This window comes from Xenopus tropicalis, chromosome 5, assembly GCF_000004195.4.
Source record: "Xenopus tropicalis strain Nigerian chromosome 5, UCB_Xtro_10.0, whole genome shotgun sequence".
NCBI classification, from domain to species: Eukaryota; Metazoa; Chordata; class Amphibia; order Anura; family Pipidae; genus Xenopus; species Xenopus tropicalis.
Genome location: NC_030681.2, coordinates 151,676,804 through 151,700,702, shown reverse-complemented (window position 1 = coordinate 151,700,702; position 23,899 = coordinate 151,676,804). Strand labels below are relative to the sequence as shown.

The following is a 23,899-nucleotide window of genomic DNA, read 5'->3' as shown; positions in this document are numbered from 1 at the left end:
TTCATGGTTAAATGATTCCCTTTTCTCTGTGATAATAAAACAGTACCTGTACTTGATCCCAACTAAGATATAATTACCCCTTATTGGGGCAGAACAGCCCTATTGGGTTTATTTAATGGTTAAATTATTCCATTTTCTCTGTAATAATAAAACAGTACCTGTACTTGATCCCAACTAAGATATAATTACCCCTTATTGGGGCAGAACAGCCCTATTGGGTTTATTTCATGGTTAAATGATTCCCTTTTCTCTGTAATAATAAAACAGTACCTGTACTTGATCCCAACTAAGATATAATTACCCCTTATTGGGGGCAGAACAGCCCTATTGGGTTTATTTCATGGTTAAATGATTCCCTTTTCTCTGTAATAATAAAACAGTACCTGTACTTGATCCCAACTAAGATATAATTACCCCTTATTGGGGGCAGAACAGCCCTATTGGGTTTATTTAATGGTTAAATGATTCCATTTTCTCTGTAATAATAAAGCAGTACCTGTACTTGATCCCAACTAAGATATAATTACCCCTTATTGGGGCAGAACAACCCTATTGGGTTTATTTAATAGTTAAATGATTCCCTTTTCTCTGTAATAATAAAACAGTACCTGTACTTGATCCCAACTAACATATATTTAATCCTTATTGGATGCAAAACAATCCTATTGGGTTTAATTACTGTTTAAATAATATTTTTGTAGACTTAAGGTAGGAGATCTGAATTACGGAAAGACCGCTTATCTGGAAAACCCCAGGTCCGAAGCATTCTGGATAATGGGTCCCATACCTGTACTCTTATAATTATAGAAGGAATGTCTTTTAAAAGGTAGGGTTTTAGTATAATTTATTGAAAATATCTGCAAAAACCCTACTTGCCCCCTCATCTGTCCCACTTCCTGCTGCCTCCTTTCCCGGGCTGTGCAGGGGGGGCACTGTAGGATAGGAACCAATCAGCAGCTAGGCTGACCTGATAGGGAACTGAAGCCTGTCTGTGTTTGTGTAACTGCAGGGCTGTGATTGGCTATCCCCCTCCTACTGTTGGAAGGGATCGTTCGGACACGCCCACCCCTCATTTGAAACACAGACAGGGACCTGAGAGGATCTATAGGGAGCTCCAATAAAGGGGCCATTTTTACAGATAAGATTAATTTTTAGCCCAAAGTGAAACCAGCACCCTGTATTATTCATAACTGCCTACAGGATTGGGGAGTTTTTTTAGTTTATCCAATATTTTAAAAGTTGGAACTAACTAAGCCAAGCTGAGAAAAGGCCTCCACAATTTAAAAGTCATAAGCCAACAGGTACAGAACCTACATACTATACATGGGAAACCAACCTCTTTAAGATTGCTCTATAAATATGAGTTTAGTGGGGGCAGAACAACCCTCTGTAAACACACAGCAATCACCCATTTATACGACCAGTAAATGTAACTACAAACAGGGCGGTAATGGCCCTGTGGTTTATAAGTATGCGGCTTTTCTCTGTCGGGATAATACCCAGGCCTGGCTGACTGACTTCCCTAACCAGTGAGTGATTATACATAAAGCAAAAGGTAAACAAAACTGGCAAAGCTTCCATGTGCCGCAATAAACACAATGTCGCTACTTCCAATAGAAGAAACGGGGGCAAAGGGGGGGGGGGGGGGTCCTAAAGAACTCTGCACACAGTTAATAGGAGATAATAAAAGAACACAATTATGACCTACTATATTGTATAGGGCACAGGTAGGAATCCAGCAGGAAATACTGGAAATAATCCCGTTGATGCAACACTGTGTTAACATGTATTCATTTGCAGCACAATGGTAGTAACTCACTTGATAAACCACAAAAAAAAGAACAGCTGTGGGTTTCATGATACCACTAAGCAAGAGTTTTGTCTATTACATCCATCTATTATATATTTGTAATACAGTTAGTTGGGCAAAAATGTAATCTATAAAGGCTGGAGTGGGCAGATGTCTAACATAATAGCCAGAACACCACTTCCTGCTTTCAGCTCTCTGCTGTTAGCAGTCAGTAACCAATCAGTGACTTGAGGGGGGGGGCATATGGGACATAACTGCTCAGTTAGTTTGCTTTTGAATCTGACCTGCATGCTCACAAACTAACTGAGCAGTTATGTCCCATGTGCCCCCCCTAAAGTCACTGACTAATGGTCCCTTAGACCGACTTGGCAGCTTATGGGCACTAGCGACGGGCCTGCCCGACCGACATCTGGCCTGAAATTGGGCAGATATCGATCGGGCAGGTTAAAAAATTTAGTCGGATCAGGGACCGCATCGGCTCGTTGATGCGGTCTCCAAACCAACTGTGCCTATACCCGTCATTCTAATTCGATTGTTTGGCCCCAGGGCCAAAGACGGAATTAGCCTGAATTACCCCCATATTGCCCACCCGTAGATGGGGATATCAGGAGAAGATCGCCAAGCGAGCAGATCTTGGCATGTATGGCCACCTAGCTGAAAGCAGGAAGTAGTGTTCTGGCTATTATGTTAGACATCTGCCCACTCCAGCCTTTATAGATTACATTTTTGCCTAACTAACTGCATTACAAATTTTTTTTATTTTGCTCAGTCTGTCTATTTTACCCAGTTTGATTTTTACAGCGAACTGTTCTTTTTAGACAGAAGGTACCAAAAGCGAAAGAGAAGGCAATACAGACAAATGACCACAAATACTGAATTCGACATCTGTAGCTCCATCTGTACTTTCAGCAGTGAGGTTTCACTTGCTGGTAACCATTCTAATTACAGTTCAGACCCCAACTATTTATATAAGAAATAGGACAGGTTCAAGTGACATAAGCAAGAAAGCCATTTATGTGGCAAACAGTACACTAGCGGTGAAAGGGATAGAAGGATGGACATAGGAGAAGATTCTGGACAAGTACAGTACATTATATATCATTTACTTTAAAAAATACTTTCATCTTTTTTTGGTGTTACTGTTCCTTTAAGATGATTATTTTGTAAAGCCCCTGAGTATCTTATTAAATGGAGTTATCTATCTTTTATATGTTATATATGTTCTGTATAAAATTATATATTATATATATATAAAAAGGAAAAGACGACTGGGGGGGGGAGTAGAGCAAATGACAAAAGAAAGAGAAGAGGAAAGTGTTCAGAACATAAAAGTTGCATTAAATAAAGTGCATACTAAAAAACAAAGAATTTGGGGTAATTCTCTTTTGCCCCTAAACATCTTTGCTACATAAATACAAAATGGTTATACTGCCACAGCCCGATTCATTGGCCAATAATTTTGAAGACCCTAAATGCCTTCACAGCAGCTTCCTTGTGATTGGCTGCTTAATGCTCCGGCCGATACAAAGCAATTGCCCGCTGCATTGTGCTTGCCTCTCCCGTAATACAGAGATTTATTAGCAGCCGGACCTTCCGCTAGACATATGTTCTACTTTGTACAGATCCCAAACACAGACTCTCACTGCCCAACACACAAATGTTCAGTACTATATGAAAGTGGGGGTGCGCTTATAAACCCAGACCAATACCATCTGTCAGGAAGCTGAAAGACCAAAAAAAACCCTAATTTTCTGGGTATTTAATTTATGAGTTAATTACACTACAATGCTGTAGTGCAAAGAACATTATGAATTGCACAAATTGTGTTTATTTCATGCCACCCAGACTCCATGCCAGGCTCCCAGGCTATATATGCCCATCTAGCTTGGCACATTGCTCCTATTCTATAGTAATATTCACACATCTAGAAGCAATAACGCTGGAGACAAGGCATAAGCATTTGTGGAAGGACAGTACTTTCTAACGCATCTGTGCAAGCCGGACTTCCCCTAATGGGCTAGAAATTCCCTGGGGGTTTAGTCCCATTTAGGAAAAGATCTATTTTACAGACAGGTCTGCTTGGTATTAGGGTAAATACACATAAATAAGCAGGGTTTCTGTTCCTTTTGGTTTCTCCCAAACAGTCCCTTGCTATTTCCAACTCAGGAAACAATATAGCAGAAGGCTCCAAATTCAACATTACTGTGCTTACTTCTTCACAAGTCTGTTAATCGGCCGGCTTCTGCTACATTGTTGCAATAGTCCAAACCAGCAAGGCAAAGAACGGAAAGACAGATACGTCTATTAATAGCAGCTACATTTACAAATAAGTCAAAGCACATTTTCTTTCAGTAGCAAACACTTTAAATCCCCTTTATAGTTGTATAGGGCATAAGCTGTTTCCTTTATGCATTGTTTGCAGTGAAGTTGCCATATAGATTCCATCAGCTGAAGTTACATGCAGGTTACAGGACACCCATGGACACATATTGCGCCCAGATACCTGCTGCAGTGGTGAAACATAAGCCCCTCCCATTACCAGTGCACAAAAATGGCCAGCGGGTCCCTGTACGGAGGGTCCCTGCAGTAAAAATTCACCAGTGTAACAATACCAGTGCCACTTCCCATAACAATCCGTGCAACAGCCAGACACATTGTCCTTTCACTTTCTAAAGAGCTCACTGTCAGGATTAGCCCAATACAGGGAATCCCCTGTCACCTTACTATTAGCCCAACGCGGAATTCCCTGTCACTATCAGCATTAGCCCCACGCTGGCACCCCTGGCCTCTTGAGTATTAGCCCCTCACTGGCACCCCTGTCACTTTCAGCATTAGCCCCACGCTGGCACCCCTGGCCTCTTCAGCATTAGCCCCTCACTGGCACCCCTGGCCTCTTCAGCATTAGCCCCTCACTGGCACCCCTGTCACTTTCAGCATTAGCCCCTCACTGGCACCCCTGGCCTCTTCAGCATTAGCCCCACACTGGCCCCCTGTCACTTTCAGCATTAGCCCTACGCTGGCAACCCTGTCACTATCAGCATTAGCCCCTCACTGGCCCCCTGTCACTTTCAGCATTAGCCCAATGCTGGCACCACTGGCCTCTTCAGCATTAGCCCCTCACTGGCACCCCTGGCCTCTTCAGCATTAGCCCCTCACTGGCCCCCTGTCACTTTCAGCATTAGCCCCACGCTGGCCCCCCTGGCCTCTTCAGCATTAGCCCCTCACTGGCACCCCTGTCACTATCAGCATTAGCCCCACACTGGCACCCCTGGCCTCTTCAGCATTAGCCCCACACTGGCACCCCTGGCCTCTTCAGCATTAGCCCCTCACTGGCCCCCTGTCACTATCAGCATTAGCCCCACACTGGCACCCCTGGCCTCTTCAGCATTAGCCCCTCACTGTCCCCCTGGCCTCTTCAGCATTAGCCCCACACTGGCACCCCTGTCACTTTCAGCATTAGCCCCACACTGGCACCCCTGTCACTTTCGGCATTAGCCCCACACTGGCACCCCTGTCACTTTCAGCATTAGCCCCACACTGGCACCCCTGGCCTCTTCAGCATTAGCCCCTCACTGCCCCCCTGGCCTCTTCAGCATTAGCCCCACACTGGCAACCCTGTCACTTTAAGCATTAGCCCCACACTGGCACCCCTGGCCTCTTCAGCATTAGCCCCACACTGGCACCCCTGGCCTCTTCAGCATTAGCCCCACACTGGCACCCCTGTCACTATCAGCATTAGCTCCACGCTGGCACCCCTGTCACTATCAGCATTAGCCCCACACTGGCCCCCTGTCACTATCAGCATTAGCCCCACACTGGCCCCCTGTCACTATCAGCATTAGCCCCATGCTGGCACCCCTGTCACTATCAGCATTAGCCCCTCACTGGCACCCCTGGCCTCTTCAGCATTAGCCCCACACTGGCACCCCTGTCACTATCAGCATTAGCCCCACACTGGCACCCCTGGCCTCTTCAGCATTAGCCCCACACTGGCACCCCTGTCACTATCAGCATTAGCCCCACACTGGCACCCCTGGCCTCTTCAGCATTAGCCCCACACTGGCACCCCTGTCACTATCAGCATTAGCCCCTCACTGGCACCCCTGGCCTCTTCAGCATTAGCCCCTCACTGCCCCCCTGGCCTCTTCAGCATTAGCCCCACACTGGCAACCCTGTCACTTTAAGCATTAGCCCCACACTGGCACCCCTGGCCTCTTCAGCATTAGCTCCACACTGGCACCCCTGGCCTCTTCAGCATTAGCTCCACACTGGCACCCCTGTCACTATCAGCATTAGCCCCACACTGGCACCCCTGGCCTCTTAAGCATTAGCCCCACACTGGCACCCCTGTCACTATCAGCATTAGCTCCACGCTGGAGCCCCTGTCACTATCAGCATTAGCCCCACACTGGCCCCCTGTCACTATCAGCATTAGCCCCACACTGGCCCCCTGTCACTATCAGCATTAGCCCCATGCTGGCACCCCTGTCACTATCAGCATTAGCCCCTCACTGGCACCCCTGGCCTCTTCAGCATTAGCCCCACACTGGCACCCCTGTCACTATCAGCATTAGCCCCTCACTGGCACCCCTGGCCTCTTCAGCATTAGCCCCACACTGGCACCCCTGTCACTATCAGCATTGGCCCCTCACTGGCACCCCTGTCACTTTCAAAAGTTGCCCCACACTGGCACCTCTGTCACTATCAGCATTGGCCCCCTCACTGGCACCCTTGTCACTTTCAGCATTAGCCCCACACTGGCACCCCTGTCACTATCAGCATTGGCCCCTCACTGGCACCCCTGTCCCTTTCAGTAGTTGCCCCACACTGGCCCCCTGTCACTTTCAGTAGTTGCCCCACACTGGCACCCCTGTCACTTTCAGTAGTTGCCCCACACTGGCACCCTTGTCACTTTCAGCATTGGCCCCACACTGGCACCCCTGTCACTTTCAGTAGTTGCCCCACACTGGCACCCTTGTCACTTTCAGCATTGGCCCCACACTGGCCCCCTGTCACTTTCAGTAGTTGCCCCACACTGGCACCCCTGTCACTTTCAGTAGTTGCCCCACACTGGCACCCCTGTCACTTTCAGTAGTTGCCCCACACTGGCATCCCTGTCACTTTCAGTAGTTGCCCCTCACTGGCACCCCTGTCACTTTCAGTAGTTGCCCCACACTGGCACCCCTGTCACTTTCAGTAGTTGCCCCACACTGGCACCCCTGTCACTTTCAGTAGTTGCCCCACACTGGCACCCCTGTCCCTTTCAGTAGTAGCCCCACACTGGCACCCCTGTCACTTTCAGTAGTTGCCCCACACTGGCACCCCTGTCACTTTCAGCATTAGCCCCTCACTGGCACCCCTGTCACTTTCAGTAGTTGCCCCACACTGGCACCCCTGTCACTTTCAGCATTAGCCCCTCACTGGCACCCCTGTCACTTTCAGTAGTTGCCCCACACTGGCACCCCTGTCACTTTCAGTAGTTGCCCCACACTGGCACCCCTGTCACTTTCAGTAGTTGCCCCACACTGGCACCCCTGTCACTTTCAGTAGTTGCCCCACACTGGCACCCCTGTCACTTTCAGTAGTTGCCCCACACTGGCACCCCTGTCACTTTCAGTAGTTGCCCCACACTGGCACCCCTGTCACTTTCAGTAGTTGCCCCACACTGGCACCCCTGTCACTTTCAGTAGTTGCCCCACACTGGCACCCCTGTCACTTTCAGTAGTTGCCCCACACTGGCACCCCTGTCACTTTCAGTAGTTGCCCCACACTGGCACCCTGTCCTTCAGTTGCCCCACACTGGCACCCTGTCACTTTCAGTAGTTGCCCCACACTGGCACCCCTGTCACTTTCAGTAGTTGCCCCACACTGGCACCCCTGTCACTTTCAGTAGTTGCCCCACACTGGCACCCCTGTCACTTTCAGTAGTTGCCCCACACTGACACCCCTGTCACTTTCAGTAGTTGCCCCACACTGGCACCCCTGTCACTTTCAGTAGTTGCCCCACACTGGCACCCCTGTCACTTTCAGTAGTTGCCCCACACTGGCACCCCTGTCACTTTCAGTAGTTGCCCCACACTGGCACCCCTGTCACTTTCAGTAGTTGCCCCACACTGGCACCCCTGTCACTTTCAGTAGTTGCCCCACACTGGCACCCTTGTCACTTTCAGTAGTTGCCCCACACTGGCACCCCTGTCACTTTCAGTAGTTGCCCCACACTGGCACCCCTGTCACTTTCAGTAGTTGCCCCACACTGGCATCCCTGTCACTTTCAGTAGTTGCCCCACACTGGCACCCCTGTCACTTTCAGTAGTTGCCCCACACTGGCACCCCTGTCACTTTCAGTAGTTGCCCCACACTGGCACCCCTGTCACTTTCAGTAGTTGCCCCACACTGGCACCCCTGTCACTTTCAGTAGTTGCCCCACACTGGCACCCCTGTCACTTTCAGTAGTTGCCCCACACTGGCACCCCTGTCACTTTCAGTAGTTGCCCCACACTGGCACCCCTGTCACTTTCAGTAGTTGCCCCACACTGGCACCCTTGTCACTTTCAGTAGTTGCCCCTCACTGGCACCCCTGTCACTTTCAGTAGTTGCCCCACACTGGCATCCCTGTCACTTTCAGTAGTTGCCCCACACTGGCACCCCTGTCACTTTCAGTAGTTGCCCCACACTGGCACCCCTGTCACTTTCAGTAGTTGCCCCACACTGGCACCCCTGTCACTTTCAGTAGTTGCCCCACACTGGCACCCCTGTCACTTTCAGTAGTTGCCCCACACTGGCACCCCAGTACAGTTTCTCTCACCCCTTCGGTTCATGGGCCGGATCCGTACCGCCACCTTTACAGTGGAGTCGCTCATCCTGGACGGCGCTCTCCCCGAACCTGCCCGGACCCCGCCGGCTTCCGTCTGGGAGAGAGTGAGGGGGGGCGGGGCGGGGAAGGGGGCGGCGTGCAGCGTCATGACGTCACCCATTAAAGGGAAAGAAAGGACACGTGATAGAGGTAAAGCCTGACTGTCACCTTGGAGACCGGGGTCAGTGTGTAGCGCAGGGGGAGCCGCAGGGCCGGCACGGAGGATGATTCGGTACTCGGTTCCGCCCGGAATCCCCAGCAGGGGGCTCTGTGCCGCACAGGGGAGCCCAATGTAGCAGCTCCGGGGGGGAAGGGAGTATTCACTGTGTTCTCTTCTTCTGTAATATACAGGTGGGACATTAGGGCAGGATAGAGGCAGTAGGGCTAAGTAGTAGGGCAACGTGGGGGCATTAGGGCAGGGCAAGGTGGGGACAGCAGGGCAGGGCAAGGTGGGGGCAGCAGGGCAGGGCAAGGTAGGGACAGCAGGGCAGGGCAAGGTGGGGGCAGCAGGGCAGGGCAAGGTGGGGACAGCAGGGCAGGGCAAGGTGGGGGCAGCAGGGCAGGGCAAGGTGGGGACAGCAGGCAGGGCAGGGGGCAAGGGGGCAAGGTGGGGGCATTAGGGCAGGGCAAGGTGGGGGCCATTAGGGCAGGGGCAAGGTGGGCAGCAGGGCAGGGCAAGGTGGGGCATAGGGCAGGGCAAGGTGGGGCAGCAGGGCAAGGTGGGGCATTAGGCAGGGCAGGTGGGCAGCAGGGAGGCAAGGTGGGGGCAGCAGGACAGGGCAAGGTAGAGACAGCAGGGCAAGGTGGGGGCAGCAGGGCAGGGCAAGGTGGGGGCAGCAGGGCAAGGTGGGGCAGCAGGGCAAGGTGGAGACAGCAGGGCAAGGTGGGGCAGCAGGGCAAGTGGGGCAGCAGGGCAAGGTGGGGGCAGCAGGGCAGGCAAGGTAGAGACAGCAGGGCAAGGTGGGGGCAGCAGGGCAGGGCAAGGTAGAGACAGCAGGGCAAGGTGGAGACGGCAGGGCAAGGGCAAGGTGGAGACAAGCAGGGCAAGGTGGGCAGCAGGGCAGGGCAAGGTGGGGGCAGCAGGGCAGGGCAAGGTAGAGACAGCAGGGCAAGGTGGAGACGCAGGGCAGAGCAAGGTGGGGGCAGTAGGGCAGGGCAAGGTAGGGACAGCAGGGCAAGGTTGGGGCAGCAGGGCAAGGCTGGGCGCAGGGCAGGGGCAAGTGGGGCAGCAGGGGCAGGGGCAAAGGTCAGTGGGGCAGCAGGGCAAGGTTGGGGCAGCAGGGCAAGGTGGGGCAGCAGGCAGGGCAAGGTGGAGACAGCAGGGCAAGGTGGGGCAGCAGGGCAGGGCAAGGTGGGGGCAGCAGGGCAGGGCAAGGTAGAGACAGCAGGGCAAGGTGGAGACGGCAGGGCAGGGCAAGGTGGGGGCAGCAGGGCAAGGTAGGGACAGCAGGGCAGGGCAAGGTGGGGACAGCAGGGCAGGCAAGGTGGGGACAGCAGGGCAGGGCAAGGTGGGGACAGCAGGGCAGGGCAAGGTGGGGACAGCAGGGCAGGGCAAGGTGGGGGCAGCAGGGCAGGGCAAGGTGGAGACGGCAGGGCAGGGCAAGGTAGGGACAGCAGGGCAGGGCAAGGTGGGGACAGCAGGGCAGGGCAAGGTGGGGGCAGCAGGCAGGGCAAGGTGGGGACAGCAGGGCAGGGCAAGGTAGGGGACAGCAGGGCAGGGCAAGGTAGGGACAGCAGGGCAAGGTTGGGACAGCAGAGCAGGGCAAGGTAGGGACAGCAGGGCAAGGTAGGGACAGCAGGGCAGGGCAAGGTGGGGCAGCAGGGCAAGGTGGAGGCAGCAGGGCAGGGCAAGGTGGAGGCAGCAGGGCAGGGCAAGGTGGGGGCAGCAGGGCAGGGCAAGGTGGGGACAGCAGGGCAGGGCAAGGTGGGGGCAGCAGGGCAAGGTGGAGACAGCAGGGCAAGGTGGAGACAGCAGGGCAGGGCAAGGTGGGGGCAGCAGGGCAAGGTAGAGACAGCAGGGCAGGGCAAGGTGGGGGCAGCAGGGCAAGGTAGAGACAGCAGGGCAGGGCAAGGTGGGGGCAGCAGGGCAAGGTGGGGGCAGCAGGGCAAGGTGGAGACAGCAGGGCAAGGTGGAGACAGCAGGGCAGGGCAAGGTGGGGGCAGCAGGGCAAGGTGGAGACAGCAGGGCAGGGCAAGGTAAGGTGGAGACAGCAGGGCAGGGCAAGGTAAGGTGGAGACAGCAGGGCAGGGCAAGGTAAGGTGGAGACAGCAGGGCAAGGTGGAGACAGCAGGGCAAGGTGGAGACAGCAGGGCAGGGCAAGGTGGGGGCAGCAGGGCAAGGTGGAGACAGCAGGACAGGGCAAATTGGGGACTTAAAGGAGAAGGAAAGACTATGTCACTGGGGGGTGCCAAAATGCAAGGTACCCCCCAGTGATTTTAATCGCTTGCCTAAAACCACCAGTCAGTGCTCCTGTTAGGAGACTGCAGCGGCCCGGGTGTATGTGGCCGAGCGCTCCTTCCTCAATCTTAGAGCGTGGGCAGCAGCGTGAAAAGAAGACTTTTTTGCTCAACTGCGCAGGTGCCAGCCTTGGATTCTAAAGCAAGAAACAGAAGGAAAAGGAACAGTCGGGCATGGAGGAGCCGGTGGGAGAGGATGGGGACCGTTGAACTGTTTAGGAGTAGATTAATTATTAGAGCAAGATGGAAACAGTAGGGCAATGGGGGAAACAGTAGGGCAATGGGGAAACAGTAGGGCAATGGGGAAACAGTAGGGCAACGGGGGAAACAGTAGGGCAACGGGGGAAACAGTAGGGCAATGGGGGAAACAGTAGGGCAATGGGGGAAACAGTAGGGCAATGGGGGAAACAGTAGGGCAATGGGGGAAACAGTAGGGCAATGGGGGAAACAGTAGGGCAATGGGGGAAACAGTAGGGCAATGGGGGAAACCGTAGGGCAATGGGGGAAACCGTAGGGCAATGGGGAAACAGTAGGGCAATGGGGAAACAGTAGGGCAATGGGGGAAACAGTAGGGCAATGGGGAAACAGTAGGGCAATGGGGAAACAGTAGGGCAATGGGGGAAACAGTAGGGCAATGGGGGAAACAGTAGGGCAATGGGGGAAACAGTAGGGCAATGGGGGAAACAGTAGGGCAATGGGGGAAACAGTAGGGCAATGGGGAAACAGTAGGGCAATGGGGGAAACAGTAGGGCAATGGGGGAAACAGTAGGGCAATGGGGGAAACAGTAGGGCAATGGGGAAACAATAGGGCACAAATCACAGGTTTCAGGCTGGCCCACACATAACTACAGGTAACGGTAACCAATTATATGAGTGCTTCCTGTGGCCCCTCCCTGGGGTACAGTGTGGCTAATGAGTGTGACCGATGTAGTTCAATAACATCTAAAGGCCCATGGGTGCCACAGCCCTCCTGTGTATAACATTCAGCACAAAAATGTATTTTTTAGTTGCACAGGAAGCGTTAAAGTAAGAAATATCAGCGTTTAGGTGAGGCAGTAAGTGTGGGGGCTGCTTGTGTTTCCTGTGGTAACCCCCAATATCAACCTGCCGGCCTTTCTTTCCTTTCAGAAGGGACATGTAATGTCCGGCACTTCCAGTAAATACAACTTCATTCGTTCTCAGTAATTGGTTTTTGTTCCCCCCACTTACCCAACATGTCACATGTTATAACAGAATCAGTGAGGGAAAAACCTGGTGGGCCCCGGCGACCCAGACCCCATTCCCTCAGGGGATGGGTGGTGGGGGCTTGTGCGGTGGAGGCCCCTTGGGGGGTGCAGGGGCCCCTGAGGCAGTAGCCCTGGTGGGCCCTGCACCCCCCAGTCTGACCTTGCATCTAGTCTTATATAACTACTGGCTACAGGCCCCTCCCACTTACCCATCATTCTATTAGCATGTGATACGTACAATAACACCCCCCATATGTAGCTGTCTTTAAATTGCCTCACAGAGAAAAATTTCTATACTGCTACCCATTGTAAGCAGCAGCCCTGCCCTGCTTTATGGCTGAGATTCTAGCTATCTGTATAACAGAGCATTCTGTCACAGTGGCACAGATCCTATCTGATCCCCCCATTGTAAGCAGCAGTCCTGCCCTGCTTTATGGCTGAGATTCTAGCTATCTGTATAACAGAGCATTCTGTCACAGTGGCACAGATCCTATCTGATCCCCCCATTGTAAGCAGCAGTCCTGCCCTGCTTTATGGCTGAGATTCTAGCTATCTGTACTATCTGTATAACAGAGCATTCTGTCACAGTGGCACAGATCCTATCTGACCCCCCCATTGTAAGCAGCAGTCCTGCCCTGCTTTATGGCTGAGATTCTAGCTATCTGTATAACAGAGCATTCTGTCACAGTGGCACAGATCCTATCTGATCCCCCCATTGTAAGCAGCAGTCCTGCCCTGCTTTATGGCTGAGATTCTAGCTATCTGTATAACAGAGCATTCTGTCACAGTGGCACAGATCCTATCTGACCCCCCCATTGTAAGCAGCAGTCCTGCCCTGCTTTATGGCTGAGATTCTAGCTATCTGTATAACAGAGCATTCTGTCACAGTGGCACAGATCCTATCTGATCCCCCCCATTGTAAGCAGCAGTCCTGCCCTGCTTTATGGCTGAGATTCTAGCTATCTGTATAACAGAGCATTCTGTCACAGTGGCACAGATCCTATCTGACCCCCCCATTGTAAGCAGCAGTCCTGCCCTGCTTTATGGCTGAGATTCTAGCTATCTGTATAACAGAGCATTCTGTCACAGTGGCACAGATCCTATCTGATCCCCCCATTGTAAGCAGCAGTCCTGCCCTGCTTTATGGCTGAGATTCTAGCTATCTGTACTATCTGTATAACAGAGCATTCTGTCACAGTGGCACAGATCCTATCTGACCCCCCCATTGTAAGCAGCAGTCCTGCCCTGCTTTATGGCTGAGATTCTAGCTATCTGTATAACAGAGCATTCTGTCACAGTGGCACAGATCCTATCTGACCCCCCCATTGTAAGCAGCAGTCCTGCCCTGCTTTATGGCTGAGATTCTAGCTATCTGTATAACAGAGCATTCTGTCACAGTGGCACAGATCCTATCTGATCCCCCCATTGTAAGCAGCAGTCCTGCCCTGCTTTATGGCTGAGATTCTAGCTATCTGTATAACAGAGCATTCTGTCACAGTGGCACAGATCCTATCTGATCCCCCCATTGTAAGCAGCAGTCCTGCCCTGCTTTATGGCTGAGATTCTAGCTATCTGTACTATCTGTATAACAGAGCATTCTGTCACAGTGGCACAGATCCTATCTGACCCCCCCATTGTAAGCAGCAGTCCTGCCCTGCTTTATGGCTGAGATTCTAGCTATCTGTATAACAGAGCATTCTGTCACAGTGGCACAGATCCTATCTGACCCCCCCATTGTAAGCAGCAGTCCTGCCCTGCTTTATGGCTGAGATTCTAGCTATCTGTATAACAGAGCATTCTGTCACAGTGGCACAGATCCTATCTGATCCCCCCATTGTAAGCAGCAGTCCTGCCCTGCTTTATGGCTGAGATTCTAGCTATCTGTATAACAGAGCATTCTGTCACAGTGGCACAGATCCTATCTGATCCCCCCATTGTAAGCAGCAGTCCTGCCCTGCTTTATGGCTGAGATTCTAGCTATCTGTATAACAGAGCATTCTGTCACAGTGGCACAGATCCTATCTGATCCCCCCCATTGTAAGCAGCAGTCCTGCCCTGCTTTATGGCTGAGATTCTAGCTATCTGTATAACAGAGCATTCTGTCACAGTGGCACAGATCCTATCTGATCCCCCCCATTGTAAGCAGCAGTCCTGCCCTGCTTTATGGCTGAGATTCTAGCTATCTGTATAACAGAGAATTCTGTCACAGTGGCACAGATCCTATCTGATCCCCCCATTGTAAGCAGCAGTCCTGCCCTGCTTTATGGCTGAGATTCTAGCTATCTGTATAACAGAGCATTCTGTCACAGTGGCACAGATCCTATCTGATCCCCCCCATTGTAAGCAGCAGTCCTGCCCTGCTTTATGGCTGAGATTCTAGCTATCTGTATAACAGAGAATTCTGTCACAGTTTGCCCTGAAAAGGCTCCTTGGCCACGTTTGGGTGCTGTGAGCCTTAGGATCATGTCATGCAGTAAGATTAGTCGCTGACTAGAAATAGGTTGAATTATTTCCAGTGGGGGCATAATTGAATTCTTGGCATAGAGGAAACAATGAAAGCTATTTCTAGTTATGTACAAGCAGCAGCTGAAATCACCCTCCATGTAATAAGCCTTCACTGGATTAAATACGAGAGTGATTAAGGTAAGACGATAAATAAGATTGTAAGCTCTTTTGGGCAGGGCCCTCTTCACCTCTTGTATCGGTTATTGATTGCTTTATATGTTACTCTGTATGTCCAATGTATGTAACCCACTTATTGTACAGCGCTGCGGGATATGTTGGCGCTTTATAAATAAATGTTAATGTAATGTAATAATGTAATAAAACAACTGCAGAAGGTTTAACATTTTATTTGATGAAAACTGGATGTATTAGGTAGCAAAACAATATGGTAACATCCCTTTGACACAGACTTAAATACAGCTATTGTTTATGTATTATTTTAGATTAAGGGCCAATACATATACTTTATCCAACATCCAATATCTTTCCATGATCCTATAATATTCTGTGTCTGTCCTTAGAATTCTGTTTGTGATTATAGAGAGCCCCCTGCTGACAGTTGCTTAGTACTACGTCTCTGGTTATTGTGCTTGGTATTAAAGGAACAGTAAAACCAAAAAATGAAAGTAATTACAATATACTGTTCTGTTGCCCTGCACTGGTAAAAGTTGGGTGTTTGCTACAGTAATGCTCAACCATAGTTTATAGTATAGTATAGAATGAGGCAGCCATTCAAGTGGGAAAAAAAGAAGAAAAGGCACGGGTTACATAGCAGATAACAGATAAGCTCTGAAGAATACAATGGTGCTTTATCTGTTACCTGCTATTGAACCTGTGCCTTTTCTCCTTTAAATGGCTGCCTCAATAGCTACACAGCAGTAACCATTTTTTGGTGTTACTGTTCATTGGAACTGGCTAGTAGGACATGTATAGATTTACATATATCAAGTAATGGAAGAATAGAGGCTTTAACATCATCATAATCTTATAAAACATGGTAATAGCCACACTGAAAATACTGGCCAGCCAGGCCCGGACTGGGGGGGCTGTTTGTGCCTCTGGGTACTGGGAATGCCAGGGGGGCTGTAAGGTGCCACAGACAGTCACTATTTATTGGGCTGGGGGGGGGGCTGTTTGTGCCTCTGGGTACTGGGAATGCCAGGGGGGCTGTAAGGTGCCACAGACAGTCACTATTTATTGGGCTGGGGGGGGGGGCTGTTTGTGCCTCTGGGTACTGGGAATGCCAGGGGGGCTGTAAGGTGCCATAGACAGTCACTATTTATTGGGCTGGGGGGGTGTTTGTGCCTCTGGGTACTGGGAATGCCAGGGGGGCTGTAAGGTGCCACAGACAGTCACTATTTATTGGGCTGGGGGGGCTGTTTGTGCCTCTGGGTACTGGGAATGCCAGGGGGGCTGTAAGGTGCCACAGACAGTCACTATTTATTGGGCTGGGGGGGCTGTTTGTGCCTCTGGGTATTGGGAATGCCAGGGGGGGCTGTAAGGTGCCACAGACAGTCACTATTGGGCTGGGGGGGCTTTTTGTGCCTCTGGGTACTGGGAATGCCAGGGGGGCTGTAAGGTGCCACAGACAGTCACTATTTATTGGGCTGGGGGGGGGGCTGTTTGTGCCTCTGGGTACTGGGAATGCCAGGGGGGCTGTAAGGTGCCACAGACAGTCACTATTTATTGGGCTGGGGGGCTGTTTGTGCCTCTGGGTACTGGGAATGCCGGGGGGGCTGTAAGGTGCCACAGACAGTCACTATTTATTGGGCTGGGGGGGGGTGTTTGTGCCTCTGGGTACTGGGAATGCCAGGGGGGCTGTAAGGTGCCACAGACAGTCACTATTTATTGGGCTGGGGGGGCTGTTTGTGCCTCTGGGTACTGGGAATGCCAGGGGGGCTGTAAGGTGCCACAGACAGTCACTATTTATTGGGCTGGGGGGGGGCTGTTTTGTGCCTCTGGGTACTGGGAATGCCAGGGGGGCTGTAAGGTGCCACAGACAGTCACTATTTATTGGGCTGGGGGGGCTGTTTGTGCCTCTGGGTACTGGGAATGCCGGGGGGGCTGTAAGGTGCCACAGACAGTCACTATTTATTGGGCTGGGGGGGCTGTTTGTGCCTCTGGGTACTGGGAATGCCAGGGGGCTGTAAGGTGCCACAGACAGTCACTATTTATTGGGCTGGGGGGGCTGTTTGTGCCTCTGGGTACTGGGAATGCCAGGGGGGCTGTAAGGTGCCACAGACAGTCACTATTTATTGGGCTGGGGGGGCTGTTTGTGCCTCTGGGTACTGGGAATGCCAGGGGGGCTGTAAGGTGCCACAGACAGTCACTATTTATTGGGCTGGGGGGGCTGTTTGTGCCTCTGGGTATTGGGAATGCCAGGGGGGGCTGTAAGGTGCCACAGACAGTCACTATTGGGCTGGGGGGGCTTTTTGTGCCTCTGGGTACTGGGAATGCCAGGGGGGCTGTAAGGTGCCACAGACAGTCACTATTTATTGGGCTGGGGGGGGGGCTGTTTGTGCCTCTGGGTACTGGGAATGCCAGGGGGGCTGTAAGGTGCCACAGACAGTCACTATTTATTGGGCTGGGGGGCTGTTTGTGCCTCTGGGTACTGGGAATGCCGGGGGGGCTGTAAGGTGCCACAGACAGTCACTATTTATTGGGCTGGGGGGGGGGTGTTTGTGCCTCTGGGTACTGGGAATGCCAGGGGGGCTGTAAGGTGCCACAGACAGTCACTATTTATTGGGCTGGGGGGGCTGTTTGTGCCTCTGGGTACTGGGAATGCCAGGGGGGCTGTAAGGTGCCACAGACAGTCACTATTTATTGGGCTGGGGGGGGGCTGTTTGTGCCTCTGGGTACTGGGAATGCCAGGGGGGCTGTAAGGTGCCACAGACAGTCACTATTTATTGGGCTGGGGGGGCTGTTTGTGCCTCTGGGTACTGGGAATGCCGGGGGGGCTGTAAGGTGCCACAGACAGTCACTATTTATTGGGCTGGGGGGGCTGTTTGTGCCTCTGGGTACTGGGAATGCCAGGGGGCTGTAAGGTGCCACAGACAGTCACTATTTATTGGGCTGGGGGGGGCTGTTTGTGCCTCTGGGTACTGGGAATGCCAGGGGGGCTGTAAGGTGCCACAGACAGTCACTATTTATTGGGCTGGGGGGGCTGTTTGTGCCTCTGGGTACTGGGAATGCCAGGGGGGCTGTAAGGTGCCACAGACAGTCACTATTTATTGGGCTGGGGGGGCTTTTTGTGCCTCTGGGTACTGGGAATGCCAGGGGGGCTGTAAGGTGCCACAGACAGTCACTATTTATTGGGCTGGGGGGGGGGCTGTTTGTGCCTCTGGGTACTGGGAATGCCAGGGGGGCTGTAAGGTGCCACAGACAGTCAGTGTTTATTGGGCTGGGGGGGGCTGTTTGTGCCTCTGGGTACTGGGAATGCCAGGGGGGCTGTAAGGTGCCACAGACAGTCACTATTTATTGGGCTGGGGGGGCTGTTTGTGCCTCTGGGTACTGGGAATGCCAGGGGGGCTGTAAGGTGCCACAGACAGTCACTATTTATTGGGCTGGGGGGGGCTGTTTGTTCCTCTGGGTACTGGGAATGCCAGGGGGGCTGTAAGGTGCCACAGACAGTCACTATTTATTGGGCTGGGGGGGCTGTTTGTGCCTCTGGGTACTGGGAATGCCGGGGGGGCTGTAAGGTGCCACAGACAGTCACTATTTATTGGGCTGGGGGGGGGGTGTTTGTGCCTCTGGGTACTGGGAATGCCAGGGGGGCTGTAAGGTGCCACAGACAGTCACTATTTATTGGGCTGGGGGGGGGCTGTTTGTGCCTCTGGGTACTGGGAATGCCAGGGGGGCTGTAAGGTGCCACAGACAGTCACTATTTATTGGGCTGGGGGGGGGGGCTGTTTGTGCCTCTGGGTACTGGGAATGCCAGGGGGGCTTCTGTAAGATGCCATAGACAGTCAGCTGTTAAACATTGCTTTGCTTTTGTACTTTCAGGCTTCTTTGCCAAGTATATGGGCCATGACTTGGGTAGGAGGGGGTTGCTGTGATTCTTCTCCTCAGTCGGGCAGTGCCAAGACCAGATTGCATTGCTGGTGAAAATGCTGCCAGCAGGGATCTATAAAAGGCAGTTTGGGTGGGTACCCAGCAGGGGGAGAGGAGTAGGCAGCTCCCCATCTGGCCAGTCCCCAAGGTTGGTTGTACCCCCACTGATGAAGTATATAGGGAATAGCTATGGGAAACCTTTTGGTTTGGATGGGTTCAGATAGACAGAGGCTTCAGGGTCAATGTGGTTGCTAAGTTGAAATGTGGGTGGCCATGCCCAGGTTGGGCATGGGGCGGCTAAAACAGACCTGTACAGGACTAGTTAGTGTCATTTTGTTGGCTCTGAAGCCTTCTGGGGTTAGTTATTGGAATAAATACCAGGTCTGTTGGACTGGCAAAATAAACGCAGTGAAATTCACTATTTTGCCCAGAATTCTGTGTTACTTTCCTACTATTCCAGCTGATAAACATTTCCAATCTTAGGCCACTTTAAGGCCAAAATACTAAACTTTAAATGGAAGAAAAATCTCCCAAGGGTAAATATTACAAAAAGGTTATAAGTCACCAGGAACCAAGGGGAGGCCGGGCCTCCTATGACTGTGATTAAGGGTCCTGTGATGGTGAGCGTTGCAGCTTCTAATGGCTTCCAAGGGCTGCTGTTCTGATTGAGCAATGGCCCCCAAAAAGCTGTGGGTCCATTTGATGTGGAAGCCAGTACTGCTGGGCCGTGGGCAGCCGGGCAGAGAAGGGCTGAGAACTTTTCAGTTAGTCACAGTTACAGTTTTTTTATTTATTTGCCTTCATCTTCCAACTCTTTGCAGTTTTTAAATGGGGGTCACTGATAGTGAATAAAGTACCCCCTATTGTAACATATAGGGATATTATAAGCCCCCGAGGAGTTCCTTATAATATATAGTGAATAAAGTGCCCCCTATTGTAACATATAGGGATATTATAAGCCCCCGAGGAGTTCCTTATAATATATAGTGAATAAAGTACCCCCTATTGTAACATATAGGGATATTATAAGCCCCCGAGGGGTTCCTTATAATATATAGTGAATAAAGTACCCCCTATTGTAACATATAGGGATATTATAAGCCCCCGAGGAGTTCCTTATAATATATAGTGAATAAAGTGCCCCCTATTGTAACATATAGGGATATTATAAGCCCCCGAGGAGTTCCTTATAATATATAGTGAATAAAGTGCCCCCTATTGTAACATATAGGGATATTATAAGCCCCCGAGGAGTTCCTTATAATATATAGTGAATAAAGTGCCCCCTATTGGAACATATAGGGATATTATAAGTCTCTGAGGAGTTCCTTATAATATATAGTGAATAAAGTGCCCCCTATTGTAACATAGAGGGATATTATAAGCCCCCGAGGAGTTCCTTATAATATATAGTGAATAAAGTGCCCCCTATTGTAACATATAGGGATATTATAAGCCCCCAAGGAGTTCCTTATAATATATAGTGAATAAAGTGCCCCCTATTGTAACATATAGGGATATTATAAGCCCCCGAGGAGTTCCTTATAATATATAGTGAATAAAGTGCCCCCTATTGTAACATATAGGGATATTATAAGTCTCCGAGGAGTTCCTTATAATATATAGTGAATAAAGTGCCCCCTATTGTAACATATAGGGATATTATAAGTCACAGAGGAGTTCCTTACAATATATAGTGAATAAAGTGCCCCCTATTGTAACAAATAGGGATATTATAAGTCCCCACTACACAGGTCATGGAACTGACTTCTAATATCATCATATTTTACAACAGGGGGTACTTTATTTATTATAATATACAAGTTTCAGTAAGTCATGTGACAGGGGTAGGGGGGATAGCTCTCAGTACAAGTGAGGGAATACAGGGGTAGGGGAGATAGCTCTCAGTACAAGTGAGGGAATACAGGGGTAGGGGGGATAGCTCTCAGTACAAGTGAGGGAATACAGGGGTATGGGGGATAGCTCTCAGTACAAGTGAGGGAATACAGGGGTAGGGGAGATAGCTCTCAGTACAAGTGAGGGAATACAGGGGTAGGGGAGATAGCTCTCAGTACAAGTGAGGGAATACAGGGGTAGGGGAGATAGCTCTCAGTACAAGTGAGGGAATACAGGGGTAGGGGGGATAGCTCTCAGTACAAGTGAGGGAATACAGGGGTATGGGGGATAGCTCTCAGTACAAGTGAGGGAATACAGGGGTAGGGGAGATAGCTCTCAGTACAAGTGAGGGAATACAGGTTTAGGGGAGATAGCTCTCAGTACAAGTGAGGGAATACAGAGGTAGGGGAGATAGCTCTCAGTACAAGTGAGGGAATACAGGGGTAGGGGAGATAGCTCTCAGTACAAGTGAGGGAATACAGGGGTAGGGGGGATAGCTCTCAGTACAAGTGAGGGAATACAGGGGTAGGGGAGATAGCTCTCAGTACAAGTGAGGGAATACAGGGGTAGGGGAGATAGCTCTCAGTACAAGTGAGGGAATACAGGGGTATGGGAGATAGCTCTCAGTACAAGTGAGGGAATACAGGGGTATGGGAGATAGCTCTCAGTACAAGTGAGGGAATACAGGGGTAGGGGAGATAGCTCTCAGTACAAGTGAGGGAATACAGGGGTAGGGGAGATAGCTCTCAGTACAAGTGAGGGAATACAGGGGTAGGGGAGATAGCTCTCAGTACAAGTGAGGGAATACAGGGGTAGGGGAGATAGCTCTCAGTACAAGTGAGGGAATACAGGGGTAGGGGGGATAGCTCTCAGTACAAGTGAGGGAATACAGGGGTAGGGGAGATAGCTCTCAGTACAAGTGAGGGAATACAGGGGTATGGGAGATAGCTCTCAGTACAAGTGAGGGAATACAGGGGTAGGGGAGATAGCTCTCAGTACAAGTGAGGGAATACAGGGGTAGGGGGGATAGCTCTCAGTACAAGTGAGGGAATACAGGGTTATGGGAGATAGCTCTCAGTACAAGTGAGGGAATACAGGGGTATGGGAGATAGCTCTCAGTACAAGTGAGGGAATACAGGGGTATGGGAGATAGCTCTCAGTACAAGTGAGGGAATACAGGGGTAGGGGGGATAGCTCTCAGTACAAGTGAGGGAATACAGGGGTAGGGGAGATAGCTCTCAGTACAAGTGAGGGAATACAGGGGTAGGGGAGATAGCTCTCAGTACAAGTGAGGGAATACAGGGGTAGGGGAGATAGCTCTCAGTACAAGTGAGGGAATACAGGGGTAGGGAGATAGCTCTCAGTACAAGTGAGGGAATACAGGGGTAGGGGAGATAGCTCTCAGTACAAGTGAGGGAATACAGGGGTAGGGGAGATAGCTCTCAGTACAAGTGAGGGAATACAGGGGTATGGGAGATAGCTCTCAGTACAAGTGAGGGAATACAGGGGTATGGGAGATAGCTCTCAGTACAAGTGAGGGAATACAGGGGTAGGGGAGATAGCTCTCAGTGAGGGAATACAGGGGTAGGGGGGATAGCTCTCAGTACAAGTGAGGGAATACAGGGGTATGGGAGATAGCTCTCAGTACAAGTGAGGGAATACAGGGGTAGGGGGATAGCTCTCAGTACAAGTGAGGGAATACAGGGGTAGGGGGGATAGCTCTCAGTACAAGTGAGGGAATACAGGGGTAGGGGGGATAGCTCTCAGTACAAGTGAGGGAATACAGGGGTAGGGGAGATAGCTCTCAGTACAAGTGAGGGAATACAGGGGTATGGGAGATAGCTCTCAGTACAAGTGAGGGAATACAGGGGTAGGGGGGATAGCTCTCAGTACAAGTGAGGGAATACAGGGTAGGGGGGATAGCTCTCAGTACAAGTGAGGGAATACAGGGGTAGGGGGGATAGCTCTCAGTACAAGTGAGGGAATACAGGGGTAGGGGAGATAGCTCTCAGTACAAGTGAGGGAATACAGGGGTAGGGGAGATAGCTCTCAGTACAAGTGAGGGAATACAGGGGTATGGGAGATAGCTCTCAGTACAAGTGAGGGAATACAGGGGTAGGGGAGATAGCTCTCAGTACAAGTGAGGGAATACAGGGGTAGGGGAGATAGCTCTCAGTACAAGTGAGGGAATACAGGGGTAGGGGAGATAGCTCTCAGTACAAGTGAGGGAATACAGGGGTATGGGAGATAGCTCTCAGTACAAGTGAGGGAATACAGGGGTAGGGGAGATAGCTCTCAGTACAAGTGAGGGAATACAGGGGTAGGGGAGATAGCTCTCAGTACAAGTGAGGGAATACAGGGGTAGGGGGATAGCTCTCAGTACAAGTGAGGGAATACAGGGGTATGGGAGATAGCTCTCAGTACAAGTGAGGGAATACAGGGGTAGGGGAGATAGCTCTCAGTACAAGTGAGGGAATACAGGGTTAGGGGAGATAGCTCTTAGTACAAGTGAGGGAATACAGGGGTATGGGGATAGCTCTCAGTACAAGTGAGGGAATACAGGGGTATGGGGGATAGCTCTCAGTACAAGTGAGGGAATACAGGGGTAGGGGAGATAGCTCTCAGTACAAGTGAGGGAATACAGGGGTATGGGGGATAGCTCTCAGTACAAGTGAGGGAATACAGGGGTATGGGGGATAGCTCTCAGTACAAGTGAGGGAATACAGGGGTAGAGGAGATAGCTCTCAGTACAAGTGAGGGAATACAGGGGTAGTGGAGATAGCTCTCAGTACAAGTGAGGGAATACAGGGGTATGGGGGATAGCTCTCAGTACAAGTGAGGGAATACAGGGGTAGGGGGGATAGCTCTCAGTACAAGTGAGGGAATACAGGGTTAGGGGAGATAGCTCTCAGTACAAGTGAGGGAATACAGGGGTAGGGGGGATAGCTCTCAGTACAAGTGAGGGAATACAGGGGTAGGGGGGATAGCTCTCAGTACAAGTGAGGGAATACAGGGGTAGGGGAGATAGCTCTCAGTACAAGTGAGGGAATACAGGGGTATGGGAGATAGCTCTCAGTACAAGTGAGGGAATACAGGAGTAGG

At 51.2% G+C, this 23,899-nt stretch overlaps 1 protein-coding gene across 2 annotated transcripts in view; it reads right to left on the bottom strand.

Annotated features, from left to right (window-relative positions):
• The window catches only part of kif13b (kinesin family member 13B), a 126,915-nt gene extending 118,174 nt beyond the window's left edge, over positions 1-8,741 (bottom strand). For both annotated transcript variants that reach the window (XM_031903082.1, XM_031903083.1), the window contains exon 1: positions 8,616-8,741. In XM_031903082.1, the coding sequence (XP_031758942.1) occupies positions 8,616-8,670 (55 nt within the window). In that variant the 5' untranslated portion in view covers positions 8,671-8,741. The remainder of the gene's footprint in view (positions 1-8,615) is intronic.
• Positions 8,742-23,899: the final 15,158 nt, after the last annotated feature.